The 23,154-nt window shown below is 37.1% G+C and overlaps 1 protein-coding gene across 2 annotated transcripts in view; it reads left to right on the forward strand.

The window, feature by feature from the left end:
- The window catches only part of LOC145997389 (Ig-like and fibronectin type-III domain-containing protein 2), a 430,200-nt gene that overhangs the window by 386,475 nt on the left and 20,571 nt on the right, over window positions 1-23,154 (forward strand). For both annotated transcript variants that reach the window (XM_083134380.1, XM_083134381.1), the window contains 8 exons: window positions 1,456-1,700; window positions 3,239-3,459; window positions 4,739-4,945; window positions 6,843-7,513; window positions 15,218-15,390; window positions 17,271-17,409; window positions 20,089-20,224; window positions 22,704-22,896. In XM_083134380.1, the coding sequence (XP_082990506.1) occupies window positions 1,456-1,700; window positions 3,239-3,459; window positions 4,739-4,945; window positions 6,843-7,513; window positions 15,218-15,390; window positions 17,271-17,409; window positions 20,089-20,224; window positions 22,704-22,896 (1,985 nt within the window). The remainder of the gene's footprint in view (window positions 1-1,455; window positions 1,701-3,238; window positions 3,460-4,738; window positions 4,946-6,842; window positions 7,514-15,217; window positions 15,391-17,270; window positions 17,410-20,088; window positions 20,225-22,703; window positions 22,897-23,154) is intronic.

The following is a 23,154-nucleotide window of genomic DNA, read 5'->3' on the forward strand; positions in this document are numbered from 1 at the left end:
AGGAAAATGTCAATGAATCATATAACTGACATGATTTTGCATAAGTTATATGTTACATATTTTTACATATTTACCAGGATTTTACATATTTGCTAATTTACTTTGCATAAAACAACATATTTTGGTGTTTTTTTCCTATCATGATCCTCTTTCCTATACTTTCGATCTCTGAAACATGAAGAAAATTTGTAGCTCATGTTATGTCAAATTTTCTAAACAGTGAGGTGCATAGTGTTTATGGTCACCTAAAATTGACTGCCAAGTCGAAATACAAGTTGAAGACACAAAAAGAAAAATACGGAATTGTTATTTATCAAAAAATGCTGGAGTTCCTCCCCCTTCTGGTTACATATTTTCCTTTCGCTTTTAGGCTAAGGCAAAGCACCTAGAAACTTGGCATCGGTGGACAAGAAAGGTGCTTTCCTGTAGGCCTATGTAGCGAATTACACAATATGTTCCCTTGTACAAAGCTACAAAAGGAGCTATGCATTTTCATTCAATTGAGGCGTTGCGGATACGAAGGGCAAACTCAACAAACGTACATTGTGAGGCAAATGCGTTTCAAGTTGTCAGACACAGTGGGAACTCCACAAAAACGTGGTAAGAGTAGATCGGAAAGTTTCCTGCATGATTTACGAAGTTTTTTGTTGAATTTGTTCCGTGCCTCACAACTTGAAATACATTTCCCTCACAACGTACATTTGTTGAGTTCGCCCTTTGTATCCGCAATGCCTCAATTGTTCTTTCTGATCGACGGCAATGTATAAAGCTGGAAACATGGAAAAGTACCTAGTGGTTCACTCTGTAAGAAAACATATGTAAGTCCTGTATGCATTCACTCTTCTTGAATCTACCCCTACATTTACATATTCTCCAATAATTTGCAATGTGAAAAGTAATTAATGGTTGACAAAAATTGGTTTCTTAAACATGTACACGTTGCTCTTGAGTATAAATTTGACACATTTTAATTTGAACAACTTATGTCCTTGAATATTTTTAAATTAAATAAATATCTAACAGAATTCTTGAAATTCCTTCGGTACTTGATTATTATTATTACATATTTAGCGACATATCCTTTTGGTATTGCATAAACATCTGGGTTCTAGTAATAATGCAATATAAACATAACGTTTCCATCCTCTAACAGGGTCTTCTTCAGACAAAAATTCAAACTTGTAAGATGATTTTTCAAAAAAAAAATTATCTGAAGAAGACCCTGTTGGAGGGTGGAAACGTTGCATTTATAGTGTTATTATATAATAAACACTGCCTTGGTCAGGATTTTTTTTTGTTTATAGTAAATTTCTTAATGATTAACTTGGTCAATTTAGTCTTACAAAATCAGGGTGTCCTCTATCTAGAAAGTCATGGGAAAGCCTAAAGATGAGGTAAATGCCATGGTAGTGATTGAAGTGTTTTTGAAGAGATTTTTCTCTCACTTCATTCCAGAATTGCTCCCGAGTCCACCAGAGGAGGTAGAAGTGGAGACCCTCACGGAAAAGTCTCTTCGAGTAACGTGGTCTCCACCACTGGAGAACGCAGACACTGTGACTGAGTATGTGATCAACGTGACCACACTCAGATCGTTTGATGCTCCCAACACTGATTTGAGCACCGAGGCACACAATCACACTATTCCTGAAGAGGGTCCAAACCCTGCTTCAATTGTTGTACCAGAAATTATTCAGGTCAAGGTAGGAAGGTATATAATTATATTTATTAAAAGTTTTGTCCATTGTTATTACTTGGATTTTTAGCTCTCTTTCAACAGGCTGCAGAGAGAACACAGTCTGTGCAAGTTATGAATAAAGTTTTTTTGTTGAATTTCTTACCAAATACATTAAAATATCTGTAAAAAACTTCTTTCACCACATGCCAGCAACATAGTTCTTAAAAATAACACAAGAGACACAAACAGCAGTGAGTAGCACCAGCGGATCCTCAACTGTGTCCCTTTTGCCATTTGGACCTCCCCAATAGCGCAGTGGTAGCATCGTCACTTGTAATCAAGGGATCCCAGGTTCAATGCCCGCTGAAGGAACATAGTGGTTCGGATCCCACTTTAAACTGTAGGTCCAGTTCCAATTAGCCTTACTGTGCATAAAGTGGAGTTAACATGAATTCAATCGATCGATCAACCTTTCGCCATTTCTCGACAAGTCCTGATGATGATTCCGAGATGGAATCGAAAGCTTGGACAAACTCTGAAAGTTTTTTTTTTTTATCATGCTGTTTGTGTGTTTTGTGTTGTTTTTGACAAACATAATAAATCCTCGTGTCTTTTGTGAAAAATTACTTTATTTAACCATTGGTTTCAGTGACTTACTGTCACTATGTCTTATTGTATGACAGCCCAAGTATTACAAGGTGACATTTTTTGCCCATAGTTATGTTTTTTTTGTTTCAGGCTGGTTTACAAGATGTCACTTGTGTCTTATGTTTATATTATTTTGTTATTAGGCATTATAACTATGATACAACAAGTATTAACTTGATCAATTCATAAGTAAATGTCTGATGAAGAGAGCATGCGTTCACCCAAAAACTTACATAAAAGAAAAATGTTTACTTGCTTGTACTGTTGGGCAATATATCGTCTAAACGATATATCACGATATTGAAAAAATATCGACCAGACGATATCAAGTAGATGATATATCGTCACAATATTTTAATGATATATATCGTGTCGGCAATATATCATCATGATATTTTAGTGATATATATATAGTCATGATGTTTTGACGATATATATCATGGAGACGATATATATCGCTAATATTACAATAAGGAAAAAAAATTGTGTCGTCTGTAACGATATTTTGTTGACGATATATCACATTATCAAATTTCAGATATCGTCCATCCCTACTTGCTTGTAACAACCAAAAATTAATTATAAAGAAAAAGAAAAGTTACAAACAAGAATAAGTCTTACCTGGGCTTAGTTTACACACTTACAGCATAGATTATGAATTGTAGTGCTTTTCTGCAAATGGGTGTTAAATTTGTGCCTGGACTTAGCGTGCACTTCTGCAAAACTGTTGTTGTCTAGTAGAGAATATGTATATCCATCTTAAAACAGATTTTGAAAATGCACTGTGGATTGATGTACTGTGTGATTATTTCATTTTATGATAATATTTGTGGTTTAACGTAAACATGCACACCAATGTAATCTATGGTGTAATTAAGAATGTATTTAGAAAGAAATTTTTATATTTTTAACCAGGTTAAAGGAGATGCTACAAGTACAACTATCAACAATTTGAACCCATTCACCATGTACGAAATCTCAGTGTCTGCCTTCAACATCCACGGTAGCAGCCTGCCGTCGTACAGAATCAGGACGCTCACCCTGTCTCCAGGGATGGTGAAGCCAGACGTGGCACAAGCCCCGCAGTTGCCGGACATCAAGAGCTGCTGCATTGAGAAAGGAATTTCACACTCTACGTAAGCTTTTTTCTTTCTGTTTAGGGGCATGTTCTGAAACTTCGTTGCTTATAATTAGAGCCCGATGTTTGTTTCATTTATTCATAAAACGTTTCTTGATATACATTTTTTCTGTTGTTGATAATGTTTTAGAAGCTTTTTAATTTTGCCTATTTTAAATTTTAATGCCTCTTTTCGCCATTTGCAAAATTGTACATAACTTTTTTTTTTTAAACTTTATTTATTGGCACATTGTGGTGTTGCCATATTCTTGAAGGTTGAAATAATTTACTTGACTATGAATCTATCTACAATAACCTGTTTCAGTATAGTCTAATTACTTCTGTCAAAGAAGAGAGATCATTTTCTGTTGTGAAATAGAATTCTTTCTGAGAGACAACATATGTTCATCATCTGACCATCATTCTCTTTGTTTCTTTTTATTTTGTACTAAAATAACATAATGTTATCCTTCACTAGGTTATACAGCAGCATTGTCTGCAAAAATGAATATGATTTTATAAAATTCACAGTGTCCAGGCCTACGCAGGCAACAAATGTTTTCTGTGCCAGAAATGGGCAAATTTGCAATTCGGAAATTTCCATTTAAGCTGTCAAAAACTACTCTAAATACCTGAAATGTATTACATGTTTAGAGTATACTTGAAAATAAATATCTCTACTCAGTGGTAAATGCATCGTTGCATTCTGCCCAATCTTGGAGCAGTGCTGTTACTTCTTATCTCCTTCGGCATTCATTGTCACTTCTGCAGCACACATACATACACTCGCAGATTTATTAAGATGTCACATTAAAAGGAAATCCTCAAATAACGCGACCCCAGTATTGTCGGTAGAATTTGGAAATGTGACTCTCATCTCTGAAAGGTCGTTAGTTGGTGAAAGGGTGGGTTTCTCTATCTTAGCAACCAGGCCACCTGCAACGCTATGAGATGAGTTTTGGAATGTCCTTGACCCAACTAGTGCCCAGACGAAGTAGGCTATTTTTTAATCCTTACACAAAGAACTGGGAAAATGAAGCAAATAAACTTGAAATGAACAATTACATTAAAATTGCTCCCAAATTCCCAATTATATGCAAATTATATGCACGTTAAGCTAAAATATGCACTAACGTCCCAAATACCAGAGTAATACGCATCAAGTGAAATGGATAAATCCGTTGAGAGCATATCAATTCTCCTTAAGGACAAAAAATGCAAAAATCCACCCCCTACTCATAACTGATATTTTTGTAGGCTTTAGGACACAAACCCTTCAGCAATATTTTCACTTCCAGGTGTGTCAATAAACTTTGTGATCCAGCTCAAAGCGACATTGCAGAAGTGACAGATCTGATGATTTGTGCTCCTTGGGCGACCGACACGTTCAGCTGCCTCACGAACGGAATGGATCACACCGCGTGCTGCCAGTCAAGAGGTCTTCCTGCTCTCTGTCAAGAACTCTGCACTGGGAACATCACTCAGATCGATTTCAATTACTTCAAGTAAGGCTACACCTTTGCTTATTCCTTTACTTTAAACAGTTACAGTCTTCTGATGTAATTATTGGAAACAGCTCACTGCACACTAAATGATATGTAATAACAAACCTCTAAATTTAGAATTTTTATTCACTTTTATACAGAATAATCGGTGATATCTGTATGAGCAAGTATTAGTATTTTTTAGTCTTTGTAGTCACCACGATACAAAATGCAGCATTTTCTTTATTTTTGCAAAATTATGGAAATAAATGGATTTTGTGATTAAATTATTATCTCTACGAAATTATGAATATTTGAAAGCAAAATTATATTGCATAAAAAAATGTAATCAATCCAGATGATTGTTACATTGCTATTACAAAACCAGTAGAAAATTTTCCTCGTAGATGAAACAGGATAAGTTTTTACAATTCTTGTTCAGAGGTTTTTATGTATTTACATGTTCATGCACATTAAATTTAGCTATACTGTTTTTTATGATTCATATTTTTTATCAAAATCAGATGTTAGTATTTTCTTTACATCATCAAATGTAGTAAGTATGGTTTATGTATTACATTCAAGAAATTTTGTTTTTCTGGAAAAATTGGATAGTTATTTCCGATTAATTTCGAAGGCTCAATGTCTTCATTCACAAAGGGTACAGCGTCTGGAGCAGAGATGGGTAAATATGTTAGACATTAATATTTTACATATTACTATTTTAAATTTTTTAAAATTATAGTTCCTTATTGCTTGTGGTACTTCATCCTTAAACCTTGGTATCGTAAGGAACTTTGTGTTTTAGTTGTACGAACTGAATTCAAATGGATTTTGTTTTGACCTGTGGTATTATATTCATGTGTATTGAGATTTTCGAAAACATGTTGACATTTCTATGAATGAAGCACTGGGTTTTAAGTATATTATATATACAAGGTAGTGACAGTATTTGCAATTCCTTAAAAATATCTTTTGTTTTAACATAGAATGAGACAGATTGATGTTTAGCTTCAAGGAAAACATGCATGCATAATATGCATGTTAAAAATTATAAGTATTCTGAAGTACTTTAAGTGGTTATAATTTTCAAGCATTGATATCTGTCTGAATCGGTTAGATTGATTGATTGATTTGGTGTTTTAAGTCCACTTTATGCACATTAAGGTTAATCGGGACTGGACCTATAGTTTATAGTGGGATCCAAACCACTATGTGCCTCCACCGGGTATTGAACCCAAGACCGGGGAGGCCCTCTGAATCGGTAAGAATAGCATCAAAAGCTCAAGTGAATCCTGTAACAATAGGTTCACACTAGAAACAGTGGAAATAGTTGAACTCATTTCTCAGTATTTAAATTTAAATAATGAACACTTGCAGAGCTTCCATCCTTTACTGAATTTTTTTATCTACTATTATTTCGGTTTGATTGTTTTGTTGTTAGTAATGCCTTGTTTAATTCTTTTTACTCCTAAGAAAGAGAACATGTATATCTTGATATGCCTAGCTATAGAGCAACCACAAACAAAAGAAACTTCGAAAAGCCTTAGTGCATCTTCCCCTCCATCATTCAAAACTTGGATCATAAGTAAACCTGCTCCACCTCCTGTCCATGCAAGAGTATCATTCACTCAACCCACGGTTCTGCGCAGGTCCCACTTTAATAAAGTATTTTTAACCACTGGAGATATTCTTTTTATAGTGGTATTTTATAAAAGATACATGTGGCTACACAGACAATTTGCAAACGTGTAAACAAAAACTGCAGTTGTAACAATACAAAATACAAGAATCCAGCTGGTAAAACTATATTTAATTTCTTCATTTGTGTGTATGTGTTTAAATACAAAGAGATCATGTAATAATGTAAGGAAAACACATTTGAAAGACCATCCTAATTGTTCTGGTATCTTTTCAGGTGCCTGAAGTACATGCGGGACTACACGAACTGCTTGCTGCAAGGGTATGGAGTATTGCCGAGCGCTCCGATAGAGGTCCGTGTGTCAAATATCGACTACGACTTTGCCATTTTGCACTGGGGTCCACCAAAGACACTTGGAGATACCGTCGTTTACTACAATGTACATTACCGCCTGATCGCAACTTACGATAATGAGTACAAAGCGATTTCTAAAGTCCAACCGCCATTTGTGCTTGAGAAACTTTACAGCAATACGGAGTACGAGTTCTACGTCGAGGCGCTGAATGAGCACGGTGTCGGAGAGCCTTCTGCACGTGTCGTGTTTCGAACCCTCAGCAAGATTGTCGAAGAGAAGATTGAAGAAGCGGAATACTACAATGTGACATCATGCTGCGTAGAGGCAGATCTTAGTGAAGTCTGCTTGCCTCTGTGTACGTACGATGCAAGTATGAGCGACATTAAGAATCTGGCCGTTGTGTGTGGAGGAGAGTTTCATAAACTCCTGAAGTGTGGTGCCGGAGGAAGGAATCATCAGAGTTGCTGTCAGAGACGAGGAGTTCCGCCGTCTTGCCTCAGTCTCTGTTCTGGAGTCATTGTCGATTCACTCATTGCGACCGCTACCTCTTGCATTCCGTTCATCGGCAATATAGTTCAGTGCTTTGAAGAAGGTAAGTACAAAATGAGAAAGAAACCTGTGTGACCATACTGTGGCATCATATGTTTGTAATTCAATGTTTTAACTAATCATCGTTCATCTTTCTCGTGGAGACTTCTGGGTTGTTTTAACCCGAATGACTTTCAATCATGCAAAATAACAGTATTATGTTATTTTTCATCTACAAAAGTGGAATTTTCTGAACAAGTCACAAGTGGAAAATGTAGGTTTTTTTTAGCAGGTTACCATTATTTGCCTGCCTTCTTCTTTTATGCAATATTGTTTACATAATTGCTTTAATATTCCACAACAAATATAAATAATACAATAATATACACATACAATTACACAATAACACATAGCATGTTAGTATGTATGTACTTTAGGTATATGCAGAATAAATCTTTCTGGTGTGAAAGTCTTTGAAACAAATGCAACTCATGTCTGTCACACACACTTCGTTTCTGATACATATTTCGATTTTCTGTTATGCACATGAGAGCAGACACTTTGACATGGTGATTTGATAAAATATCAACAGGGTTCCCACACACCTGGAAAAACTTCGAATTCTCAGGGAATTTGAAGAAAAGTAAAAACTCAGGGAATTCTCAGGGAAAATCATCTAATTATCATTGAATCCCAATGAAGCACATCCGAAGGACTAAAATATTCTTGTTCTTCTTCTAATAATTCCAACTTCACTAACTTGCTTTATATGAACTATTTTGAAGATGTAGGCTTTAGATATGTGTTTAGTTTGCATCACAGATTAATTGATATTATAAGAGGGTGTCTACCAGTCAAGAAATCAATGGATAGATCAAGAAAAAGTCAAGAAATTATGCTTTAAGTCAAGAACTTGCTATTTTTTTTTTTTTTTTACAGTATAGTGAACTTACATTGTTATATACCTGTATTGTGATTTGATAAAATTGAATATTTGGAAATCTAAAATTGTATGGAGTTTTGGTTAAGATTTGTTGACTTTATTTCTTAATAATAATTTTTACATTCATTAATAATTAAAGCAAGCCTAAATTTCTTCTTAAAGTACAGCTTCAGTTTTCATCGTTACTGGCCTTGGGGCTGGAGTTCTTTATTAAATAGAAAGATATATTTTCTTAAGAATAAAGGAAAAGAAATGGTCAAGAAAAAGGAAAGATAGCTGAAGAAAAAGTCAAGAATTTGGATGTTATTTTGGTAGACACCCTGTATAAAATCTTCTGTTTGCCGAAAGCCTTCTACATAACACCCAGTCTCACCAGATAAATATTTCAAAGCTCTGAATGAAATAACATGTTACGTGATATATTATGTACACAAAGCACAAAATGACTGCCTTTGACCTGCACATAGGACCTAAGTGATCAATTGCATTACGCCTGTATCGAGGGTGAAAGCTTCCCCTGCCTTCAAAGTGACAATACTGCATTATATATTAGGTGCATTCAAATGAAAAGGTCCATTTCCTTGCAGAAACTTTATTACAGTAGTTGGCTACACATATTCACCGTATGAGGTAAGACACTTGTTCCACTTTGAAACAAGGTTATGAATTCCTTGGTAGAAGATGTCCTTGTGCTGGGAATGAAACCATTACCTGGCAGCTTCCTGCAGCTCAGGACTCGAGGCAAAGCATCGTCCTCTGAGGTGTTTCTTCATAGGTCCGAAAATGTGATAATCACATGAACTCAAGTCAGGACTGTAGGCAAGGTGGTCTAGCACTTCCCAATGGAATGAATGCAACATATCCTGTGTCTGTCTGGCTGTATAGGGACGAGCATTGTCCTGGAGTAAAATGATGCCTTTGCTGAGTTTTCCTCGATGCTTATTCTTGATTGATGCCCGTAGACGATGCAGTGTTTCACATTACGTGTTTGCGTTAATTGTGTCCCTCCGGAAGGAACTCCACTAGCAGTGGCCCTTGGTCATCGAAAAATACTGCCATCATAAGTTTGCCAACTTTAGGTTGTGACTTGCTTTTCTTTGGTTTTGGTGAACCTGTATGCTTCCATTCCATACTGTCCCTCCTTGATTCTGGCTGGTAATACGGGCAGATCGATTCATCTCCAGCAATGATTTTGCTGATAAAGTCCTCACCTTCATTCCTGTATCGCATCAAATGAGCCAATGACATTCCCATTCTGCACATTTTTTGTTCCTCTGACAAACATTTTGGCACCCATTGTGCGCACACTTTCCTGCAACCCAGTCTGTGCCTCACAATGTCATGCACACTACCTAATGACACATTCACTTGTTCACTAATGGCTGCCAGGGATATTCGTCTGTCTTCTTGAATAAGGTAGTCAATAGCAGCCACTGTCCAATCCGGAATGCGATTTTTCAAATGTCCCAGCTGAGCATCGTCCTTCAATGTGTTTCGTACACCATGAAAACGCCTACACCATTTTCTCGCTGTTTTGTCCGATACACATTTTTCATACACCGATACACATTTTTCATACACAACTTTCATTCTCCTATGAATGTCCGCTGGATGTACTCCTTCGGCATGAAGAAACCGAATGACACCCCGCTGTTCTTCCTTGGACACGTCCCTTAATGGCAGCTCCATTGTTCAGCACAGCGTTCCACCTGGGGGGGGAAGAAAGTGAAGGTGATTAGATAACGGACACGTGCTACCTGGACACACATGCAGATGCTTCATTACTAAAACGTCACATATACCTGTGGGTATGCAAAACACATGAAATTACTGTCTCGTATAAAACGCTTTTTAAGAAAAAATAAAATGGACCTTTTCATTTGAATGAACTAAGTATATTCTTGCAAACCATGTCTTGAAGTGCAGGCCACAATTTCTAGTCCAGAGAGCTGAAGCCTGTACTGTCAGATGATCCATCTGAAGGGGAAATAAAAGTTGAGCACATTTGTGTCAAGCCACTGCTGGGTTGTTTGAGCCATATAAGCTGGTGCACAATCCTTCAGAAAAAAACTACTGGCAATGGAATAGTATTGCTTAGATCCTTGACCATTGTCTCCAGAAGTGTCTCCTGGTACTCTCGGGCTGATGTTTTTACCCCTTGCAAAAAAGGAGCTCAGTGATGCTATCATAATGCCCCATTTCCCACCACACCATGATTGAAGCACAGTGTGCCCCCTCTGGACCTTTCTTACTAACTTCTTGTGGCATACAACCTGTCATTCTGCAAGTTAAAAGCTGCCTCCATGATAATTCTTCTGTGCCAATTTATGCTTTATGATCCAGTAGGCACTTTGCCTTTATTGGTTTCTGAGGCTAGAAAGTGGTCTGTATGATGTTTCTAAGCTTTCAGTCCTAGGTCACTTTGCAACATACGAGACATGGACATTTTGGAACTGGTCAGTTCACAGACCATCACTGATATTTCCAGTTGCACAGTCTTTACAGTACGTGGCTGTCCCTGTCTGGGCCCATCTTTCACTTTTCCAGTGTCACTAAAATGCTAGACAGTACAATACTTGATTCACTTTGGAGATTTGAAGTTTTTAGAGAATCTTGAAAATTTCAGCTGATTTCCCTATCTTACAGGCTGCTAAACAGCCACATGGTTTTCGTAACCGCCCCATTCGATTATGAAAGCTAAAGATAATGTTCTATCACTTATGTAGGTCAATTAGCAATGACTTTGAACATCACGTGATGAGCCAAAGTGTGTGACAGTGTTTGAAATTTATGTTATTTTGTGTGCTGCAAAAAAAGTGTGAAAATTAAAAAAAAAAGAAACCTTACTCCTTAATTAAGTGTACAAATACATCATTTTATTCTTTAATTTGTTTTGTTATTGGCTGATACTAATAAAGAACCAGGCCCGTAGCTAGAGGGGGCAGGGGGGCAACTTCCCCCCCTGAGAGCCTGCTTTGCCCCCCTGTGAAAAATACAGAACATATTCCTACTGGAATTCTTACTAATCTTTCCAATTATATCCTCTATTAGGCTACTCTAGCAACATAACAAAGACACTTATTAATTTTGTGATTTATTAACGTGTAGTGGGATTACGAATAATGTCGTACTAGGATTAGGTGGAGAAAATCCCTTCTAGGTTCAGACTTTGGGAAATGATTTTGTAATTGTCAGTACCTAGAAGAGTTTTGACATTTTGAGAAGTCTTGTATGAAAGGTACCTAATGTGTTTGGATGTTCTTCTTGGATATGTTGTTATGAAGTTTGAACTGCTTTATCTTTTGTTTCCGAAGTCTACCTATTGGTAATAGTGATTCATGTGGGAGAGACAGGGAATGGATGTTCGATTTTTGTTACTTAGCGTTGCCTTTCTGCCACTTCGAGCTAAACGTGACAATGAGTGATGACGTGAAATTGATGAAGAGACACTCACAAACAGTGCTGCAACCACAGCGGGGGACAGGGGCATTATCACCCCCCCCCAAATTTTAGTTGGAAGTCTAATCTAGGGGGGGCAAACAATGAAGTAAAGAATCATGACTAGCAGAGTCTAAGAATAGCAGTACAAATGGATATTCAAGATGGAATTAGTTTTCAAGTTTTTCTTGCATTTTTCTTCCAGATGGCCAAGGGCAGTTGCAGGGGCACAGAAGGGCAATTACCCCCTCGCTTTCAAATTTTATACAAATAAAAGTACATTTCGTAAAATTTTCTTGCTCGCTTCGCTCGCAAATGCGCATTTTCTTATTCTTATAGTCCAAAGCCCTGGGAGCCAAAACGATCTAAATAAAAAAAAAAAAGTTAAAGAGAATGCCATGGCACCCTGTGAAATTATTTGCACCCTATTAAATCAATATTGTTTCAGTTTGCATATATTTGGATCTAAGATTTTCCTGCTCGCTTCGATCCCAAGATGATTTTTCTCTGTAATGCATTCTAAATTACCAGAGAGAGCAGTAAGTAAGTAAGTAAAAAAAAAAAAAGTAAAGTGCTCCCACACTTTCTTGATCCGATCGTGAGTGAGGAGATGTGATCAGCATCACGCCCCTGACCGCCTTTAGCCCCCAGGGTTTCCCTTAGGTACCCATGTCATTCGACGCTGGGTGGGTGCCGGGGCCATTTCCAACGTTCCAGAGAGAGAAGTAAGGCCATATATATACTTCAGATTGTTGCTGCTTAAATGCATGAACAATTCTTTTGAGGAAAAGGAGTGTGCACATTTGAGAGAAAATTTGGCATATGAATTGATCACATAATGTATTTTCATAATATATATATATATATACAGGGTTAGTCAAAAGTATCGGGACAGGCCAGTAATAATGAGATGCGTGGACAGAGGAAAATCACATGTTGCAAGTGGGTATTGGTGCGGAAACTGCATTGAATGGGGGTGTGGCCATCATGGCAGCCATCTTGGATTCCGCCATATTGGATATCACACAATATTGTCAAATAGAAAGGGATATGTATGACACATCAATTTAGGCTACAATCGTCCCACAAACGACAATCCGAACTCATTTAAGACCTATCGTGGAAGAGATAGGGTGTGCTACGTTTGACTGCAAAAAATTAGATTTGTCTGAAAGAATTGTTCACTGTATTCTTGTGGGTAACTGTACACTGCAAATTACAGAGAGCATGAACAAGAAAACAAGACATTGACTTACAGAATGCCTCAAAGCAAGTGCTCACTCTGACAATGACAAATGACAATTTTCCACATAAAAAGATGAATTGAGAAAAAACTGATCATTGTATGGAACTTATTTCAGCGTTTTCTGATAGCTAACAAATAAGTGGTTCGTTGAAAAAAAAGTTTTTCCCAAATAACAATCACATGTAAGTAACGGGTAGGTCTAAACCTACTAGTGATGATAAAAAAATGCACTCTTAGTTTACTTGGCAACGTATTAATAACAAAAATGGTATGACACGAAGCGTACAAATTACTTAAATTACTTCCTTGTGACATCTGGTATCCAACAAGGTACAAATGTTGCTAACATACACATTTGTGTACAAGAAATAATACTTCATTCATCTTCATGTGAATGGAATCAATGAACAATACAATTAAAGAACATTACACGTCTTGCTCAAAGTTGGCACCTCCGTTACGAATGCAGGCACGCAGGTTTTAACGGACATTTGGTCTCTTAACTCGTGATGTGATGGTGTCCTTGATGTGTTGACCATCTGTTAAGATCCTCTCCCTGAGCTCTTCTTTCAAGTTTACCGGTGGCTTGTCATGTGGCTCCAAATGTAAAAGTCGCAAGGCGTCAAATCCATCGGGGATCGAGCTGGGCAGTCATCATGCTGATAAATCATGTCACGTCTTGTAGCTAGAGGCACATCCTCCAACAACATTGCCATCCCATTCCTCAAAAAATGTTCATAAGTGATGCCATTTAAGATTTGGGGCAGGAAAAATGGCTCGATCAAATGATTGTTGATTATGCCCATCCATACTTCTGCCTGGGGGTGCGATAGTGGCTGGATGAAAATTACCCAAAGAAATGGATTGGCCGAGGCGGCCCGATTTAATTAATTAGATTTTTCTTGCATAACACAACACAATGGTGGTGTTGGATTCTCGTTAGATTCCTTTGTGCGTAAAAATCTTGCATACTGGAAACTAGAGTACTACATTATGAAGCACGATTTATAAAGGACTTCCGTAATCAGTTCTGCAGAGAAGCCCAAAACTGTTGGTACATATTAATCGTCTATTAACCTTTTCGACCTGTAAATATAAAGTCGATACATTCGCTATTTATGTTAAACTTTATCTTTGTATTCTTTGGTATTCCGAAGAGTCATTTTTTTGTTCATTGGAGTTTAAAGATATCATCTCTTTCCTGTTACATATCACTTTTGGAGGAGGGAGACAAGTGCCCCTCTGTACCCTGCTATATCTGCCAATGCAACACAATATATTAAAAATTTGCCCCCTCTAGGATTGAATTTGCCCCCCGCCCCCCCCAGTAAGAATTCCTGGCTGCGGGCCTGTAAAGAACTACACAAAATTTACTAATAGGCCTACTGATCTGATATAAAATTGCTCCTTGAATGTTCGATGAATGGTTCATTCGTCTCCTTAATTAATGTACATACCTGAGTGATTGTGCTGGGTTTTGCCTGTGAGAAGGAACTACCTATTTAGACATTTACTTTGCAAAACCATAACATTAATTACTTGTTCTTATTCATAAAATAAATGACACGATGGCAGAATATTGCACTAAATTACAGATTGTATATAAATACAGTGAAACCCCAATTTTACATTTTCCCAAATTATACATTCAATTTGGATGGTCCCAACATAGCAAAATACTATAAAATTTTCTTCGATTTTACATTTTCCCGCATTTTAAGTTTATTCAGCTTGGTCCTCTGATTTATTCAGCTTGGTCCTCTGAAAAACGTAAAATCGAGGTTCCACTGTATATCAGATCAATAATATTACTGATAAAACAGATTCACCATAAGCCATTGTAAAATATATTTAGAATCGTAATGTACTGGGTATTAAGGACTCTGGAAAAAAATGTGCTGATTCTGGAAAAGTCAGGGAAAATACAGATAGAGTTTACGTGGGAACCCTGATCAAATTTGCATTGTTTGTTGAACGACTCATGGTAGCAGCAGATTTTCACTGATCAACATGACAATCAATGCATGGTAATCTGCTAAGAGACCAAAAATAAAGCTAGGTGTTCAGTTTACTCTAATTAATACATGAAGACTTATCAGTGCTTGTAGATGTGTTTATATACGCTTTTGCTTGTTTTTCAGGAACAGGCCTTCTCCCTGGACCAATATCAGAGCTCCATGCAACGTCTGTCACAGACACAAGCATAACATTGATATGGGAAGCACCAATGGATAGCAATGTGACAGACTATATTATACATTACCAGAAAATCGACAACACCTCTATGCACGAGACAATTTTGAGACTTGATAATGTAAGTAATATACCACAAAATAAATTTGAAGATTTTTTTTTCTAAATTGCAAATGCACATAGCAATATCATGGTCCCATGATTGAATTATATATTAGCCATAAGTTATACATTTTCAAAAAAAAAAAATACATTATAAGTTTACCTGTGCTGAAAATAACCAGATATCTTCCATTTTGATAATACCACACAACTCTTTGAACAGATCTTGTTGACTGTGTTGTACTAATGCTGATAATCAAGGGGTTACAGGTTTGATCCCTCAATGGAGACACATGGTACAGTCACAGTGGTTTGGATCACATTTCAAACTATAGGTCCTGTCCCAAATAGTGGATAACCTATCAGAGTATAAAGTGAACATAAAACTAGGTAAATTGCAACTCTAGACAAAATTATAGTTATACAAGGTCCGCCCATAAAAAAAACGAACTTTTTTTTTTTTTTAGAAAAGAAAACAAGTAATTACCTTCAAATGACTTTATCACCTTCAAAATAATCACCTGTGGAGACACTTTGACCAGCGTTTGTACAGGTCTTGGAAACACTGTGGATAGTCATTGACAGTAAGTGTTCGCAAAATACAAGTAACATTTAATTTAATGTTTGCGACGTCATCAAATCTTCGCCTTTTCATAGCCATCTTAAGCTTGGGAAAAAGGAAAAAAATTCAGCAGGCGATAAGTTAGGAGAATATGGAGGGTGATTGATCACTGTCACTGAATGCTTAGCAAGGTATTGTTGCACAGACAATGCGGTACGAGGCCGAGCATTATCGTGTAACAGAAACCATTGGTCAGAATCACAGAGGTCCTTCCTAACCTGCTTCATCCTGTTTCTGAGTCGACCAAGCACTTCCATATAATACCACTGGTTGAAGGTTTGGTTTTCAGGGACAAATTCATGGTGGATCAGTCCTTGGGAATCAAAACCAGTGCACGAATTTTCTCCACATTGTCGTCATTCCTTGACGTTGAAGGGCATCCTGATCTTGGTTCATCCTCGACATCGTCCTCCTTTGAAACGATTGTATCACTCATACACCTGGGTTTTTGATAATGCTGCATCACCATACACTGCCCATATCATCTGTAACTTTTGGTAAATGATTTACCCAATTTGTAACAAAACTTTATGTTGTAACGTTGTTCCATCTTGGTGCACGTATTTTGTACGCCATCTGCACATGACCTGCATCTGATGCACACTTGCCTCGATACCGACTGCCTGTAACAGGTTGAAACATGCACTGACGGGAAGTTTAGATATAGCTCTTTGCAGTGAGGCTAGAATACAGTACATTTTTATTTGGTTTGGTTCTGTTTTTTACAGTTCAGTCTCTTTATGGGCGAACCTTGTATTTCAGACTTTTATATTAAAAAATTTGCTTCTTTTGTGTGTGTGGGTTGGTGTGTGTGTATGCATGTGTGACTGATTCACTTTCCAGTTCTGAAACAATGAGGTTGATATGTTTTTCCACACATCACCTTAAATGTGTTTAAAATAGCCACTCCACTACTGAGGGCCCCCCCAAAAAATGTATTCTTTCATGTAAATACAAGAACTTTAAGCTTAAATGTGCTTTGAAGGTTTAATGAATAATCTGTTTAGATGGGCAAATATGGGATAATTTGACAAATGGGGACCATTTTTAATTTAAACCAGATATAGCAAGTTCGAATCTGAGGTAAAATGTGTAGTTGTTCTTATCTATAGTTGTGAATTCATCTTCATTGTACAGTTGAACTAGCAACTTAGAAAAATTCTGTACACTTCGAATACAAATTATAAGGCAGTGTTGCAACAAAATATTACCGTATATTGATTAAGTGTTGCTAAATTTTCTTAATTGACTGTTTATTCTTCTTTTATCCATTTCAGCAAGTGAACACGACAAACACAAGCTATACCCTGACAGGATTGGAAACAGGAGCTCTCTACAACATTTTTGTTGTCACACACAATATGCACGGAACATCACTTCCATCGTCCTTACTTAAGATAAACATCACAAACACAGGTGAAGTATTACACTATTTTGTTGGGTGTGAATTTTCAACTGTTTCTTGCTACATGTGTGTTCTTAAACTCCAGCCAACTCAGCCCAGATCTTACGAGTGGCTTGCGCAGATGTCACAGGAAATGTCATGTTGACATCATTAGTCAAAGCTGTCCCAAGCTGTAGTTTACAAACAGCGTGGATTATGGCGATTATGGCATGGTGGATCATCTGCTTGTCTCTTGAGCTGATGCATGTTTAAAAGCATATGACTTACTTTTGGAAGTAGTATTAGGTGTAAATGGCACTAAATCTTGCCTCTATATAAAGCTCGGCTACATAAATAGAAATTAATAGAAAATTTTGACAACTTTTAGAAATTGGGACACAAAATAACCCAAGAAAACCGAACTATTAAATAACTATGCCTATATATGGAAAATAATTATTTTTGTAGTATTTTTTTGTATGATGCATTAAGTTTAGTGTACTGTGTATTGACACCAACTAATAACTGTGATTTATGGTAAATAATATGACTATAAAAAATATTTCATTGCAGCTCACATTAAAAACTACTTTTTTCTCTTCAGATATCATCAGTTTTGCATATTTTTCCCATACATCTACGGAAAGAATTATAAAATAATATTAACTACACCTTTTCCTTTAGTTGTTTTTCTGACTTACGAAGGCATCAAATAAATGATTGCAGGTTTAGCATGAAAGAAAGATGCTAGTCATGTTTTCTCCTTGTTTTCGTCTGCAGTCTGCCAACAGCCATTGAAAGAAAGATGCTAGTCGTGTTTTCTCCTAGTTTTCATCTGCAATTAGCCAACTCGGTCCATCGACAAAGGCTTACAAATCTTACAAGCCAACTAAGCTGGATACATCACCTTGACGTCACGAAACCGGAAGTGGACTGAGCTAAACCATACTTGGATTGAGTTCTGGAACAGATGTAGCCAGCCGGCTTTGACTGAGTTGGCTGGAGTTTACTAACACTCATTACATCTGAAGTCTTATTAGCAAATGGCTCATATTAATAAAATATGCATTTTAAATACAAATTTTCGTATCAATAAAGCCTATTCTCAAAATAAATTTGTTAAAGTAATTGTCACAGCTTGGGCTAAATGCTGGCTCAGTGACTGAACACATTAAGTGGTTGACTTTTGATCTAACCATGAAAGTTCCGGGCTTCAAATCCGAGCCTGGGTGTTCTATGCAGGTGTCCGTTCATCATATTATCACTCATCCTAATCACTACGATTGGCCAAAAGAGGCAGAAAAGTGAAGCTAAAGGCATTATCCAAAAAGTAGTATCCATTTGATAATAAGAAAAGAACAAGAAGTTAGTTGACCAAATCCTTTTTACTCTGAAAGTGCATAACCTAGAGCTGTTTTTCTACACAAGCACCCAAGGCATTGAGCCATTTATTGTACCGGGAGACAAGTTTATGTATACCTTAGCCAATCACTTCTGCCGCCAGTCCCCATTTGAACTTCACACCATTGTGTATCTGTGTGTGTGTCAAAAGTTTGAAAGTGAATCTGAACTACTTAATGAAGGCTGAGCTAATTCTTCTGGTACCCACTAATACTTGTAAATTATAACAATATAAATTAGTTCAGAATATTAATATATGTGATTCTCCATTGTGGCTATATCATAGTATTCTACCAGAGTTTTACTTAAAAATATTCACAATTTCGCATAATTATTGAATAACAAAACCCATTTCTCCCCATGATGTAACAAAAAAAAATTAAATTATTCATGTTGCTCAATTTCCAGATATTTAGATTCATGACAGTGTCATATCTCATTTTTAAAGAAGTCACAAAACACCTGGACTCTGGAAAAATATCTGCTGGTATCGGTGATTAAAGGCTGATACTTTCCAATTCCAATACCACTGGCATCAGCTGTTAACAATACATTGATATTTTCATCGGTTCAGACTTATATGTAACACATTTCCTTGCTTTATATATATATTAAATTTAGATATATGAGGGGAGGCTGATAAGTATTGAGCCTTATCAAGAAAAAATTGAGCTAGGAAGCTGTAAATGCCATACTATTCTACATATTCCCCCAGGAAATCAATGCACTTGCGACATCTGTCCTGCAGCTTCTTAAGCCCTGCAAGTAAAATTCTTCTGATTGCTGGTGTAACCACTTACTTGCAGCATTAGTTGCCTCCTGAACACTCCCAAATCGTTGTCCCTTGAGGTATTTTTTTCAGATATGGGAACAGATTATAGTCAGATGGACCCAGGTGAGTGAATAAGGTGGATGGGGCAATACTTGAAAGCCTATGGAGGTCAGTGTTGCCATTGTTTCACCTGCAGGTGTGGCGAGGCATTGTCATGCAACAGGATGACACCTTTGGAGACCTTTTCTGGAGGTGCTGCCATTTTCACTTTGGACCTGAAAAACAAAGGGAAGTTAAAATCACAGAAAGTCGATTTTTGCACAGTTACATATAGAAGAATTGACCAGTACACCCTGCAAATTGTAGCCTTCTAGCTCAATATTTTCTGGGTAAGGCTCAATAATTATCAGCCTCCCCTCATAGTTGTAGAAGAAAAGTGGGACAGCTGCAATTTTAACATGCCTGCTCATAAGTATAATATTTGAGAACCATAAAGAAAATGCTTCTTCCAGTGTTGGTCACTTATTTTCTCTTGCAGAGGTTGAAGGAAAGGGCATCCCAGGAGTGCCGTCACCTCCCCATTCCCTCGCTGTTTCTGGCCACAGTGCTACGTGGGTCACCATCACGTGGCAGCCACCTGAATTCACTAGCCCGTCAGAGCAGCTATCTTATCGGTAAGTTGTTTCATTGCATTAAGTTGCAATGTAGTAATTGTATCATAGCAGTAGACAGACAGACCACACATTGCCAAATCCTGTCTAAATATTAGTACACATTTCTTTAGCATTTGAGTTTTTCTTTTTCATTATACATTTTTGTCCTCCTCTCTAAATCATGAAATTTTTAATTATCTGAAAACTATTTTAAATTTAAAGTAACATTCATAAATGTGAAAAAAGTCCATGCAAAATTGTATGTATATACTGTGGGTATATATTGAATATGAATGTTGCAGGAGGTGTTTTGTGAGTAAAATGTGCCTTTGTAAACCCACATCTTCCTGCCGGCCTCTGTGGCAGAGTGGTTAGCACATCATGCTACAATGCCAGGGATCCCGGCCTGTGCATAGATGTTTGTGAGTGTTGTGAGTGTCCATTCATGAATTTCAACATGTCATCACTCATCCCCATCTTCGCAAATTAGCCAAAAGTGGCAGAAAAAGCAAAGTAAAATAAAGCAAATCAATCAATCATCTACCAAGACTCGAACCTGGGTTTCTCTGATACCATGCCATTGCTAGACTAACTGAGCTACTGATTCAGAGGCAACATATTCCACTGCTGTATTACTGACAGATAATTCCTCTTAAATGTGAAGAACGGGAGCTAAAAATAAAGCAAAACCAGGGCTGGTTTTGTAGCTCAGTTAGTGGAGCAATGGCACACTATACCAGAGACCCATGTTCGATTTCTGGTCAAACTGTAATTTTTGCTCAAATTTCTACATAGTACATCTCCCGTGTATGCCAAATGATAAGGCCTTCCTTACCTCTGTGTCTTATGACCCCTTTCCTACTGATTGCTCATTTCAGAGAACACTGATAATAGGGATGGACTGATATGAAATTTTGGCCGATACTGATAAAGTACCGATATAAAATTTATCAATACCCATAACCAATATTTATTTAGACAGTTACTTTTTGAAAAAGTAGGGAATGGAAACTTATAACAAAATGACAGAATTTTGCACTAAATTATGAGATATTTATAGATATATCAGATCAGTAAATAATCGGTAATTTTACCAATACACCGATATGCCTATATTGGTCGATACAATAGAGCACTGGTTCTTGAACTTTCCTACACCACGGACCCCCTTCAGAGATCACTCGCCCTCACGGACCCACAAGGTTTAACTCAAAGTTTAAAGCCCGAAATTTGCATCATTAAAGAGTAAATGCTCTTGACTTGGTATTTTTTCCAAACCTTTGTGGAACAGTGGGAGGGTTTCGCGGACCACAGTTGAAGAACCACCACAGTAGAGTACAAATTAATCTGCCCCATCTCTAACTTATAGTCTAATTTCACACCCTCTGGAAATAATGTAAGCTGCAATTTATTAGCACTGACCTTAAATCTATGGCATCTTAGTGGCCAAGTGTGTTGAACGATCTTTTCATAAAAGATTCCAGGTTTGAATCAGTCTTTGGTATGGGTGTTCCTTTCATTAGGTGTCTTTCATGGTCATTTTCATCTTCATCACTGTGATTAGCCTAAATAAGAAGAAAAACGAGATAACATAAGAAAAATATTGATTGATTGAATGAATTATTGTTATAAGTCCACTTAATGCACAGAAAGGCTAATCGGGACTGGACCTACAGCTTAAAGTGGTATCAAACCCGGCACTCCTTGATTACAAGGCAAAAACGCTACATAGGAAAAATATAAATACCAAAGTATTGATTAACTGAATTTGAAGTTATGGAACTTTTCTAACATTGGAAGCGGCCCCAGCACCCACCCATGGTTGAATGACATGGGTACCTGGGGGAAACCCTGGGGGGTAAAGGCGGTCAGGGGCATGATGCTGATCACATCACCCACATTCACGACCAGAACAAGAAAGTGTGGGACGTAACCTCCACACCCCCTATACACCTTCATGGTGTGGTGCTAAGGGGAGCACTTTACTTTTTTTTTTTACTGAAGTTATGGAAGTAATTTATTTGCTCCTTGTTTTGATACAGTTTATTTGCATGGCCTCCCTGATAGTGTAGTGGTAACGTCATCACCTTGTAATCAAGGGATCCTGTGTTCGATATCCAGTGGAAGCACATAGTGGTTTGGATGCCACTTTAAACTGTAGGTCCAGTCCCAATTAACCTACCAGTGCATAAAGTGGACTTGAAACCTCAACTCTCAATAATTTACATGTGCATCTTCCTCAGAAGCTACAAACATGATGAGAACAGTTATATAATTTACATAATATTTTATATAATTACTACTGATAGGGATGGGGTTACATTAAATTTTCACCAATACGAACATCAACCCACTGATCCGATATAAAATGACAACTATTCCTTCAAAGTGTTTGGTAGATAAAGGAATTTGCAAGCATAGATCTTCTTATATTGCTCATTCAAATGCAAGGATTATTTCTCGTATTATGTGATAAAGCTATGGTTTCTTTCTTCCACAGATTACACCACAAATCAACATCTGATGAAGAATACCAGATTACGGAGACCACAGTCACATCCCATATGATGGATGGGTTGAACCCCAATACACAGTATATTGTTTATGTGACTGCCATATCAAGGAAAGGTGAAAGCTCTGCATCGGAGACTCTCATCGCTTGGACGGATCCAGCATATCCTGCATTTGTAGAGGTAAATGTACATAGCTTGTATTTTGTGTGTGTGTGTGCAGTTTAGTGGCAGAACTTCGTTCCTGCTGGGACAATGGACATCCATTTTATTTATTTAATACACAATACAAGAGTCCATCATTTCTTACATTAATACTTGTAAACAAGAGATGAAGAGAAAAATAGACAATTCTTCTACTAAATTTGCCTCCTGTCGCTGGGCGGTCCGAAAATTTAGAAAAAATCATATTTTCGTAAGTGTTATTCATTTAAATTGTAA

The sequence above is a fragment of the Lepisma saccharinum genome, chromosome 13, assembly GCF_977018435.1.
Source record: "Lepisma saccharinum chromosome 13, izLepSacc3.1, whole genome shotgun sequence".
In the NCBI taxonomy this organism is placed as follows: domain Eukaryota; kingdom Metazoa; phylum Arthropoda; class Insecta; order Zygentoma; family Lepismatidae; genus Lepisma; species Lepisma saccharinum.